General features: G+C 37.5%; 1 protein-coding gene across 4 annotated transcripts in view; it reads right to left on the reverse strand.

The window, feature by feature from the left end:
- LOC121906856 (interleukin-1 receptor type 1-like) overlaps nt 1–12521 on the reverse strand; it is a 42637-nt gene that overhangs the window by 12658 nt on the left and 17458 nt on the right. For 2 of the 4 annotated variants that reach the window (XM_042426025.1, XM_042426024.1), the window contains exons 3-7: nt 8190–8247; nt 6405–6651; nt 6062–6251; nt 3584–3734; nt 1929–1991 (exon numbers count right to left, since the gene is read on the reverse strand). In XM_042426025.1, the coding sequence (XP_042281959.1) occupies nt 1929–1991; nt 3584–3734; nt 6062–6251; nt 6405–6651; nt 8190–8244 (706 nt within the window). In that variant the 5' untranslated portion in view covers nt 8245–8247. Of the gene's footprint in view, nt 1–1928; nt 1992–3583; nt 3735–6061; nt 6252–6404; nt 6652–8189; nt 8248–11812; nt 12178–12521 lie in introns of those variants that run through there. The other 2 variants (XM_042426028.1, XM_042426027.1) reach the window with 2 other exon arrangements.

The following is a 12521-nucleotide window of genomic DNA, read 5'->3' on the forward strand; positions in this document are numbered from 1 at the left end:
ACTGGGATGTGTCCCAGTATGCCGAGGGTTTGTACACACTGGCTGTAACCTACTGTTGGGGCTATAACAGTGGATAAATTGTTCTAAGCTTCACAGAACCCCCAAGAAATGACTGGTTTCACTATCAGAATTTGATCCATTCAGTCCGATAACATTTGGAAAGTCTAGAAGAGCCCCACGATTAACCAAACAACGTCATGCTGGCCAAACATTCCTGCACTGGAATGTTGCCCTCGACATGAGATCTAAAAACTCACTGTGAAACACAGAGAGATTTATCTGGCGGTGATAGGCTTTATCAGCTTTGTGTGAACTTGTTTGGCAAGGGCTTGAATGTAACAGAACATTCATTTATATGTAAAAGTTCCACACGACAGGTTTAAGAAAAATAATCAAATAAGAGATCAAATAAATAAAATTTTCACAACATGAATACAATAAAATAAGTGAATAAAATAAAATTAAAATGTATAGAAATCATTCTTAAACAAAAGCCAGGCTGAAGAGGGATTTTTTTTGCTGTCAGATACTCAGGCAGACTGTTCCAGCTGCTTGGAGCATAAAGGCTAAAAGCTGCCTCACCAAAGGTTTTAGTCCTGCACTTTGGATCAATTAAAAGAGACTTGCCAGAGGACCTGAGGGGCCATACTAGTTCATACACAGTAAGCATGTGAGACATATAGGCTGGTGCAAGACCATGAAGTGCTTTAAAAACAAGTACAACAATTTAAAAATCAATGCGGAAACTGACAAGTGACCAATGTAAGGACTTTAAAATAGGTCTGATGTGTTCTATTCTTCTGCTCGTGGTCAGCACTCGGGCCGCAGAGTTCTGAATCAGCTATAGCTGATTTATAACTTATTTGGGTAAACCAGATAGGAGAGATTTATAGTAGTTCAGCCTGCTCAATATAAAAGCGTGCAATAGTCTCTCTGTGTCACTCAGAGAGAGAAGTGGTCACACTTAAGCAATGTGTTTGAGGTTCTAAAAAGTAGATGTCATGACAAACCCCACACTGAGCTTAAAGTTTAATTTTGAGACAGAGACCACACCAAGGTTTCTTGCTTGTTGTCTCTGGTAAGTTCTAAGGAATTTAATTTTGTGGTCAGTTTCTCTCGCTGAGCTTTTGAACCTATGGCTAAAATTGGCAGTGTCTTGCTTGAGAAGAGTAGCTACATCTGTGAAGGGCTCGCTGTGGATGTTTTTTAAATTAGTTTATTCATTTGTATGCATCTTCAAGAAGTGAATGTACACGTAAGGAAAATGTTTTACAGTGACCAGACTCCTACATGAGGTAAATCAGACATTTTTGTCTAAAGTAATTTAGCAGTTTTTTGCAATTTTGTACAGATATTCATGGTCCCCTGAGGAGGAATACAAATTACTTTATTCCAAAAGATGGTTCCTACTAACTTTGGTGATCCCCTGACTTTTTATCTGACACCACGAAGAGGTTTACATGTAAGGTTTTGAGTGAAATGTCTCAATATCATTTGAAAGGATTGGATGTAATGTGGAACACACATTCATGTTCCCTTGAGGATGTCATAACCCCTGAATTGTCCTTGAGATGGACTCTGCTTGTTCTGACTATGGCTCCAGGAAAGTACCTTTCTAACTTTCTGATTATTAAGTTTGTTAACTTTTAACAGAGCCTTACTGGTATTACACCAGTACTGATAATATTTATTTGGATCAATGAAAATACAGTTCTAACATTAGGCCTACATTGATCAAAACAAGTTCACAGCTATCTCACCCAACAAGAATATACCGAATAGCAACATTAATATACCATCAATAATACATGATTTAACCGCACAAATAAATGTACAGGTACTGTAAGGGATTAAGTCGATATAGGGATTGTTGTATTTGCAGTGTTATGACAGCACTTTGGTGTTATTAGGTGAAGCATTTATCTTACCTTCATCAGCAATCTGCTCCTTGTTTAACACGATTAAGGGTGTTTGATTGTAAACAAGAGGCTCTGTGGGCAAGCAAACATAAAACACAAAATAAAACTCCTTTCTGTTCTTTTGTATAGGACACTTGCAAATGATCTCATTCCAGTGTTATAACTCGAATCAATAATCTTTACCGGGTACACACAAAAATAGTGTCAACTCTTTTTTCTCTAACCCAAGGTTGTCCTCACACAGTGTACAAAATATTTCAAATTACTTTCTATTTTAAATATTCATAGTTATAACATTTAACCAGCTGTTACTTGTGAAATGCAATGACTGTTTCATGTAGAGTGCTGTTCCAACACTAGGGTTTACTTGTTGCTAATCTTGACAGAGTGCAACAACACAGTCACAGTGAAATTTGTGCTAATAAAGCCATGCAAAAAATCACTTTATTGTCAGTCTAAATATTGGAGGTGTTCAGTGTGTAAAAGGGCAAATCATGAATACCGTATCTGTATCAGTAGTTTTTAGCATTAGATTTCCATTAAATACAGTATTTTATTTTGACAACATGAAAGAAGAAGACTGATCCTGTCATTGTGGTGGAATTATTAATGATTATAAATAATGAAATCACTGCTGCTGTGCCACATTCATAGACTTTCACTTAGTGAAATATAAAAACATCCGATGTGACTGTACCGTAAATTGTGTTTGCAACTGTAGTGTGAGTGTGTACAGTACATTTAAATGTATAATACAATAAGTCAGATGGACAATATTAAAGTTCAGCAATTTAATTACTGGTAAATCTAATTTTTGGTGGTGGTAAGTCGGAATCATTCTTAGCAAATTATATTGACTATAGCTCAGTGTAGTAGAATCAATACTTGAAACATATAGACAGGGGTTAGTCACTATGCATAAATGTACCACCTATGATATGTTGGAAATTTTGTTTTGAACATATTTTTTTAAAAATATCATGGACAAAATAGTCTCTTTAATTTCCAGGTTAGTCATGAAGCTTTGATCACCACTAACATTTTTAGACTTACAATGGCACTAAAGTGCACTAATCTGAGAAAGTAGAGAGTTGCAGATATTCCTGCTAACCATGTCTTTGTTTACACTGGGTTCTCTATCAACAATTTAGCCTATTTTGGAAAATGAGAAAATTCAACATCACTAAAGCTAAATGTGTGGCTAAGTGGAAATGTCAAAGGTTCTGAGGAATACACATAGAAAAGGTCCTATTTAGAACAATCAGATACTACTTTCCCTGTTATTTTGTTGAAGACTGTGTAGAGCTATATGTAACTCAGCTATTAACTGATAGCTGGATGAATGTGTTGTTTCTTGATATAATTTCCAAAAAATATGTCAGATCTGCCACATATCTGTATTTATGAGGTTTCATTACTAAAGTTGCCATTACAAAAAGAACCACATTGCCTTGTTTTGTAAATGTAAGTCTTCTTATTCTGCATATAATTACTAAATGCTTACCTCTTACATGAGGTTGTGGTATTTTGAATGATCCATCAGGAATCAAAATATTTTTTGCCTCTGTCATCATTTAACAGGTAAGTTGACTAACAGCTAATCTCTTGTACTCCTTTTGACTCCTATTACTCAAACTAAAGGCTTATAAAAAGTGCTCTCTCACCCATAACTATTAACTTCCTGGAGCCTGAGGAGTTGTACACCATGTGATTGTGTTTCCAGGTACAAATGCAAGTGTAGATGCCCTCATGATCTTTGCTGGCATTAAACACCCACAGGTCAGCTTCATGTTCACCTTCAAGAATACTGAAGTCCTGAAGCCGGTGCAGCAGGGGCCACAGTCATGAGGAGGAGAAAAATAATATGCAAATGTTCAGTGATACTTTAATTTACAACAAATTGATATGCAACTTTTATTTCCTCAGAAGTTCCTAGAAAGGGCTACGTAATCTGCTACTACAGTACTACAATTGGTACACTCAGGTTTTGTAGGAGAGAAGAGAGAAATGATGTAGGAGTTCCACAGAAAAAAAACAACAGCACAGTTGAGTGGAGATATTATTTCCACCTAAATTTCCTGGGAATAACTGTAAAATTCTTACAGCTAGAAAACCAACAAAGATCTGTTTGGTAACCTAACTGGATATTCATTTCGTATTGGAAAACATATTTCTTATATTGATTATACTGTACATTTACCTGTTATTGACAGCAGACAGACAAACTATACTTTTGCACGTTCAGCTGACCTGTTGACCACTTAATAACACGCTCTAAGGTGCTACAACAGTTACCAACAGACTCCCTTGTCTTACTGTACATTGGTACCTTTGTTAGTGAAGGCCAAAAATATACTATATTACTACTGTTGCACACAACACCAGGACTGTTACCAGAACTTTCCTGAACTGTTACAAATACTGGGTTCCCATTGATTAGATATAATTCTTTTTAACAGATATCAGTTATCAGTTTACCAAAATATAAAGTTTGATTATTTTGATCTTGAAATGCATCATAACTATTCATGGCTGTTCACAGCAGTCACATTCAAGTCAAGTTACATTTATTTATATAGCACATTTAAAAACAATGCAAGTTGACCAAAGCCCTGTACAGAACAAAATCAGGCAATAAAAACAGAATGAAAGACTAAAAACAAAACAACCACATAACATATAGCACAAATCAACAACATAGTTGAGGCATAGAGTAAGAATCCATTTCAAGAGGATCCAAATGCTAAAGAATAAAAGTTTTGAGCCTGGAATTGAAGGGATCAATGGAGGGTGCAGATCTGATAGAGAGGGGGATGGTGTTCAACAGTCTAGGGGCTGCAAGAGCAAAGGCGCAGTCCCCCCTGAGCTTAAGATTTGTTCACAGGACAGCCAGGAGCCCCAGGTTAGATGACCTTGGAGTCCTGGAGGTGGAATAAGGGGTTAAAATGTCACAAATATAGGAGGGGGCCTGCCCATTTAGGGCTTTAGAACCTTGAAATCGATCTTGGACTGCACTGGAAGCCAGTGGAGAGAGGCCAGAATAGGGCTAATATGGTCTCTCTTCCAGGCACCTGTCAGGAGCCGGCTGCGGCGTTCTGGACCAATAACAGGTGGGATAGGGACCACTGACTAATCCCTGTGTATAGGGATTGCAGTAGTCTAAACAGGAGGAAAGGCATGGTTGACTTTTTCAAAGTCTTGGAATGAGAGGAAAGATTTGATTTTAGCAATAGTGCGGAGCTGAAATAAGCTAGCTTTTACTACTACATTGACCTGCTTGTCAAATTTTAAGGTGGTCAAATATCACCCTGATGTTTTTAACATGGGGATTGATGATTTGGTGGAGTCAGAGGGGCCAAATAGGACAACTTCAGTCTTGCTCTCATTTAGCTGCAGGAAGTTTCTTGCCATCCAACAGTTGATGTCCTCAAGGCAATTCATAAGACTGAAAAGGTTGCACTGGTCGTTTGGTTTCAGGGGGAGATACAATTGTGTGTCATCTGCATAGCAGTGGAAAGAAATGTTGTACTTTTGGATGATTTGACCGAGGGGAAGCATGTAAATAGAAAACGGAATGAGACCTAGGATGGATCCTTGTGGGATACTGCAGGAAAGACTGGCTGAGGGAGAGGAAAAATTGCCTATGTTGACAGAGGAGTTTCTATTGCTGAGAGGTAGGCAGAGCGAATAACACCAACCCTATACTGGAGATGGTTGATTAAAATGTTAAAATTAAAATTAAAATGAGTAGATTCAGGGTGGTACAGTAGCCGGAGTCGACGGAAAGGAGCAGGTCATTAGATACTTTCAGCAAGGTAGGTTCTGTGTTATGGTGGGTCCTAAAACCAGACTGGAAATTTCCAAGATGTTATTTTGGTGTAAATACAGCAGAAATTGATATAGCATAAACTTTTCAAGAACTTTCGATAAGAATGGGAGTTCAGAGATCAGTTTATAGTTACTAGACAGGGTAGTAGGTTGCGTTTTAACAAGAGGGGCTTGACCACTTTGTGCTTGAAGGAGTTTGGAACAGTACCAGTTGCCAGGGTGCTGTTGATTATGGAGAGGATGCTGGTGTGAAAGTGAGTTTTAGTGCATTAAAATGAGTTAAAGTGTGTTCAAATGAGTTTAAGTGCCCATACCTTGTACCAGGTGAATGTTCCATTCATAGTTTTACACACTTTCCTGAGAGGATCTGGACATCTGACCATTTTGTTCTGGTCAGAGTTATCAATTTCTCCATAGAGTAATTTTTCATTCATCCTATAGCTTGCATTGAAGACGTCAACTTTCAAAGGATATTTGTAACAATCTCCTGTTGGAGTTTTATACCTAGAAGAGAAACAACATGTCTCTGTCATTCACATCAGGGGCCATATCAACAAAGTATCTCTGTGAAAAAAATGATCTCACTTTAATGAAAGAAAATAAATAAAATTAATCTCTTAAGTTTCCACAATGTTTGATAGAAACAAGTATTATTACCGGCCAATGTAAACACCAGAGTCCTCAGTGGAGAGGTTTAAGAAAAAGAGCGCAGCACTGTGGCGATGTATCCTCTCTTTCTCATCAGAGGAGATGTACTCCATCTGGGAGCTATTTTTGTACCACATGAATGCTTCATCAGAGAGGTTCCTCCCTTGCGGCCTCAAAGGGTCATAATGAAATGATTCACCTTCAAGAAGGTCAAATGATTTCAAGCTCCGGTCCTTACATGCGGGCTCTGCTCTAGCTGAAAATGAGAGATGATGATGAAAGTGAAAAGCATAATATTATTACTTCCTAGATGTGTTACTTGCACAGCCAGATATTGAAGAGGACCATACTATTACAATCTTTGTTTGAAACTTTATATCTGCAATACTTAAAAGAAGGCGGTGAAATTTATGGTGATGATGATGGTGGTAAAAATATATTTTTAATTCACCCCTGCATCTGTTCATAGATCATAGGATAGAGTCAAAATACAGTAGATGAGGGAGCACTTCTGCAGCACAGATTATTATCGTTATCATATTATTATAAGCATTATTTGACCAGGTAAGATCCCATTGACATTCCAAACCTCATTTAAAAGAGGGTGATGATAAAAAGACATTTAATAATGGTTTACATGCTACTTATAATAGGGGGTTATTAAGTGTTTATACACATGCACAAATCCTTTACAATTATTTATAAATGTGTTTAAAATGACAGGAATTATGTAATTATATATAACTATGTTCTACTGTATTGTAAAGCATCAATTAAGTGGTATTACTCCAGTTATGGATGATTTATAATTGTAAACAAACAGATTAATAAACACTTACACATGTCCTTATATCTGCTTGCAACAACATTATAGTGTTGTATAAATAATTGATCAATGGCTTAAATGCTGCTTAGAAACCCTGAACAGGGGAGTTAAAATAAAGTGTTACCTAAAAGGGTGACCCGGCAGACATGAAACAGGCAGGAAAAACATTTAATACTATTGTCTTAAGTATGTATAAAAGGATAAAGATAAGGATATTATAGAATAAAATATAAAAAAGTTATTATCAACAAATTCCATAAAAAGACTTAAAGCCACAATGTGTTCATCCATCTCTGAATAGGCTACTTTATGACTTCCCTGCCCCATCTGAGGAAATTTTCAGCTGGAGGTTAATACACATTTAGTGTTCTAATGAGTATTTCCGGCAGCAGGACAGTGTGTGTTGGATTGAGTCTAAATAAACTACAGTTTGTGTGTTCATGGTAATGAAGGAACATATCACCCAGTGTAATGGTCTGACTCACTGATGTGTTTTTAATAGTTTTTGACAACAATGAAGCTCTATGGGACAGAGGAATAAGATATACAGACAATGTTTGTTAATTGTTTATGCATCCATTGAAGGGTTTGGTCTTATTGTGAGATGTGTTCTTTAAGTCCTTACTGTTAGCTGTAAGAGTATTAATAGTCCTGTTACTATGCAATATAAGTACAATTTACTTCATAAAACCCTAATACAGATACATGAAGTCATAGTTCATATTCAGACCCTGCATCCTCTAAATACAATCACTCTTCCATTTATGCGTACAGTATATGCATGCAACTATCCTCAGTTAATATAGTCTACTGCGGTAGCTACTGTATCATTTAAGACACTTTCCACCATAAGTGCAGCTTCAGTACTTTGAGTGTACTGTATATGCTGGGTTGATTCAACGGAGTCGACTTCTTACATGGTTACAGCTGCATAAACAGATCCATTATATCCAATACGTGTACACTACCTGAATATTCAGATGCAGATATCACCATTAGGATGAGAAGTTGGGAAGAATCCATTTGCTGAGAGAAACAGAATACATTCAGTGTTAAATTATACTGTTAAATAACACGTGTCAGTCTTGCAAGAACCTTCAGTCTTAAGGTTACTTCCTGAAACTCCCTAGCAGAAGGAACCCACTTCTGCAGAATGATATGATCACAACAGTTTCGTAATCATTCTATGAGGAAATTCTTTATTAGAAGCACACAGCGGATGTTAGAGGGCTCAATCATGTTAGAAGGGAAATCAGACAAGAACAGACGATTTCTAGTCTGCATTTGCATTCTTAGTTAACAAACTGTATCATTATCCGAGTATTGTAAAAGATTAAATTTTGATTCATATAAGCAGTTGATCACTGTAATCACTATAAGTGGTTTCCACTGGTACTATACTTACAGTGCATTCAGAAAGTATTCAGACCCCTTCAGTTTTTTCATATTTTGTTATGTTGCAGCCTTATGCTAAAATCATTTAAATACCTCATAAATCTACACTCAATACCCCATACTGACAACACAAAAACAGGGTTTTAGAAATGTTTGCAAATTCATTAAAACGCAACTTTATTTATCATCACTATTAACACATAGAAATATGGAATATCATACTCGTTCACAAGGATGAATTACCTTGGATATCCCATATATGAATACAGAACTGGGAAAACTGCATTCACCGACTATGCTCCTCATAGGTGGAATAAGCTTCAGGACTCCCTTAAACTAGATCCATTTTTATCTCTAGAACATTTTTAAGATTCTGTTGAATGATTAATGTACAATGTTCAATGTTTAATGTATTTTTTCTATGTAATTTATTTATTTATTTTACTTATTTACTTATTACAGAGAAGGATGATTGACTTCTCATCAAACTTGACAGGTTGAGCTTCTGAACCCGACAAACGGTTTTGGTCTCTATAGCTAATTTCCCCTTTCATGACAACTGTACAGGGGTTGAATTTTTTTATAACCCACCCACTTAAATAAAGTTATGCATAATTAATGACATGGCCGCTTTGAGTGACAGGTTGCTAGCTGCTAGGTGTTTCAGCAACCAGGCTTCTGCCTGACTCAGCTCCACCTATCTGCCCATTTTTGATTAGCCAGGAGTTAGGCGGAGTCAGGCACTGCCATGGTGACAGCCAGAGCCGCCCACTTTGAGCTTCAAAACCACTCTTCAGAGACCAGTTGGTGACATGACGGTGGCTACATCCATATTTTACAGTCTATGCTATGCACCAATCAGGGAGAAGGTGGGTGGATCTTTATCAGTCTGTGTGCAGGATAAGGTCAGGTCAGTGGCACAGGTCACCAGCTGCAGCCCTACGGGACTGATGAGAGAACAGCCCACAAGGGTGTTGATTACATGGTATGTGTGATAGGAGGTGGGATAGGATTTAAAAAAACAGAGCAAATAAGAGCCTGTGTGCAGGATAAACACATGTCATCAGCTGTGGGGTCATAGAGGAGTAAGTTTTCAAAATCCTGACAACAGTGTATTAATCTGTCTCAACATTTCATATGTAGTGAAGGACAGAGCATCTCTCAGCATGAAAGTATTTTGATTTATGCAAAAGCATGACAACTGATCAAAGTAATTTTAAAAAAGAGCGCGGTAGCTACAGATATCATGGTGGTGTGAATGCTTGAGTAACATCTGTCAAATGAATATGTTCTACTAGGAAGAAATTAGCAGCAATTGCAGCAGCAGTTTCACAAGCATACAGTATCTGCACAGGGCAGAGTTATCTTATCTTATTTTCAACACAGCAAGTTCCTCAACACACAGTTAAACTCTACTCTATTCATTAAAAAAAACAATTTCTCATAAAGACAGCTTTGTAATACACCTTTGAAGAGTCATAATTTAAGTATTAAATGAGTACATTTTTTAATATCTTCAATAAAACAAATGGTCTTTTTTTTAATAAAAAAAGGGTCCAGCATTGCTTCATTGGGTATGAATTGTAGGCTCATCCATGGTCCTGCACATCCACTATCCTAACACAGAAATGTTTTGCTATCCCGGAGCTCAGACACTCCACATTAATTCAGTGCTCCATTAGGGGTGTGCCTGAATACACATATGTTATTCGGCAAAGCACAAATAGTGTTTTTTTTTTGTTTTTTTTTTTTACAAATATTTGTTTCATACAAATATTTTAAAAATTATTTGTTTTCGAGAAGAAAAAAAAACTGTTAAGTTCTATCAGCAGGTCTCAACTAAGGGAGTCACATCCACCTGCTACATGACACATATTTCATAATTTGGACATAACTCCTGGAGTTGGGGGTGTTCCCCAGAGATAAAGCTGAGCTACTTACACAGGCGAAGTGCCCTCAAGGGACTCTCCATAACCTGTTGTTCCCCTTCTCCTTTCTACAGTTAGGTTGTAAAAAATAGGCAATAAATGAAAAGTGCAAAGCAATAATCGCCTTTGAAGTTCTTCCCTACTTGTTACACAGTGTGCTGTCTCTGTGTTATGGGTGTATAAATAGATAGAGGTCTGTCTGCAAGTAGGTGGTGAATAAAGTTTTAGCCCAGTAGCAGCGCAGTCGCCTGTGATCTGGGAGACTCTAGTTTGGGACCTGGTGTGGGGACCTGCTTCGTAAGGTAGTTTATGCATGAATACTTATTGTAACACTTTAATTTTCTAAAATTAAAAGCATAATAAAACAAAAACAGGATTTTTACGCCTATTTCCACTGTTGGATTTGGCAGGGTTGTGCTTGGTTATTAGTAATAATTAATAATTATCAGAGATAATTATAAATTATGAAATCAAAAATGATTAATATGAATTACTAATACAAGGCACCAACTGTTAGAAGGCCTCACATGGGGACACCAACTGTTGGATCTGTCAGGAGCACAGCTGGTTATGATAATTATCAAATTATTAATTACAAAATTAATACAATTATTAATTTGAATTAATAATAACGGGGCGCCACCCGGACACCGGGACCAATAACCAACCAATAAGGTAGTCTCATAAAAGAGTTCACTTAGAAGGCTAATATTAGAGGGATATCAATATTCACAGGTGAACAAAGAAGGTTTGAGTTTGAGCTCTGACTCTGTCAATCAGCCACTTTTCACAATATACACAATAAGGACAAAAGACTTCTCTTTAAAGATATAAGTGTTAATTAAGCAATAGCAGAGTTAACAAAGTTAGCAGATACTTTGATCAATAAACCACTATCCTAAAATCTAATTGTACCTGAGCAAACATACAGCTATGTACAGTGAAAACACATACAAGCAGGAACGTGTATGTCTGAAGCAGTTGTCCACAGACGGCGCGCATACAATGGCAGTCTGTAACACTCGTTGATTTCTGATCGACAAAGCAACTTACTTTCTCACTCACGGTGCCACAAGCAGAGCAGTCCCGAGGGGGACAAACACAATACAGTCTACTGTGGTGAACACAACTAAACAGGCAACAAACTTGAAATACTCCTCGGAGTGTAGCAGCACAAAGGAACTCGGTGGTCTGTCAATTCACAAAACAAACAACAGCACTGAAGCTGAAAATAACACACAATGTAATCTATCTCTGCCCAGACAGACCTCTTGGTCGCTTCAGAAAGCGAGTAGGATGTGTGTTTCAGTTCGTCTTTCAGTTCAGCTTGCTTCCTCAGCGGTGTGGCAGAGAAAACAGCGGAGTCGACTTAGCTGAAGAAGAGAAGGGAAGAGAAGTTAACCGCGTCTTTGTGAAGAAATCCTTTTCTTCCTTCTGCAGGCTGTAAGAGCGCTGGGTTGCAGCAGCAGCGGTCTCTGTCGGATCCGGTGATTGTATACGGGCGAACACGGTCTTGTTTCATCCGGCGAGGGAGAGCTTACCCCCCAGCACAGTTACAAAGGACAGGCGGGCATTTCTGTGTGCCGCTGGTACTTAAAGCTGCAGTGATATCAAGGCTGTGCTGCCATGACTTGTGCCAGTTGCATATCTGTCTTAACCCTGTAAAGCCCACTGTTGCAATATTACAATCACTTTTAGCTCTCCTAAAAAACATCTGTAAATGTTTTTTTAAAGACCACATTTACATAGTCAATGGGTCCTATTGTTTATCCTTGCAATGCCATTGGATAGTAAATGTGTTTATAGGTCCGGCCATCTGGCCATGAACTCACACTACCTGCAAACTTTCTGGCAAGCTCATATTCTTCTTTTATTGGACCGGATTTGCCAAGAAAGAAGTAAGTAACATGCTTTGAATATTTTTTGTGATAATTACAATGTCTAGAACATGTAGATACTTAATTATTGTGGAATACA

This window comes from Thunnus maccoyii, chromosome 11, assembly GCF_910596095.1.
Source record: "Thunnus maccoyii chromosome 11, fThuMac1.1, whole genome shotgun sequence".
Classification (NCBI taxonomy): Eukaryota; Metazoa; Chordata; class Actinopteri; order Scombriformes; family Scombridae; genus Thunnus; species Thunnus maccoyii.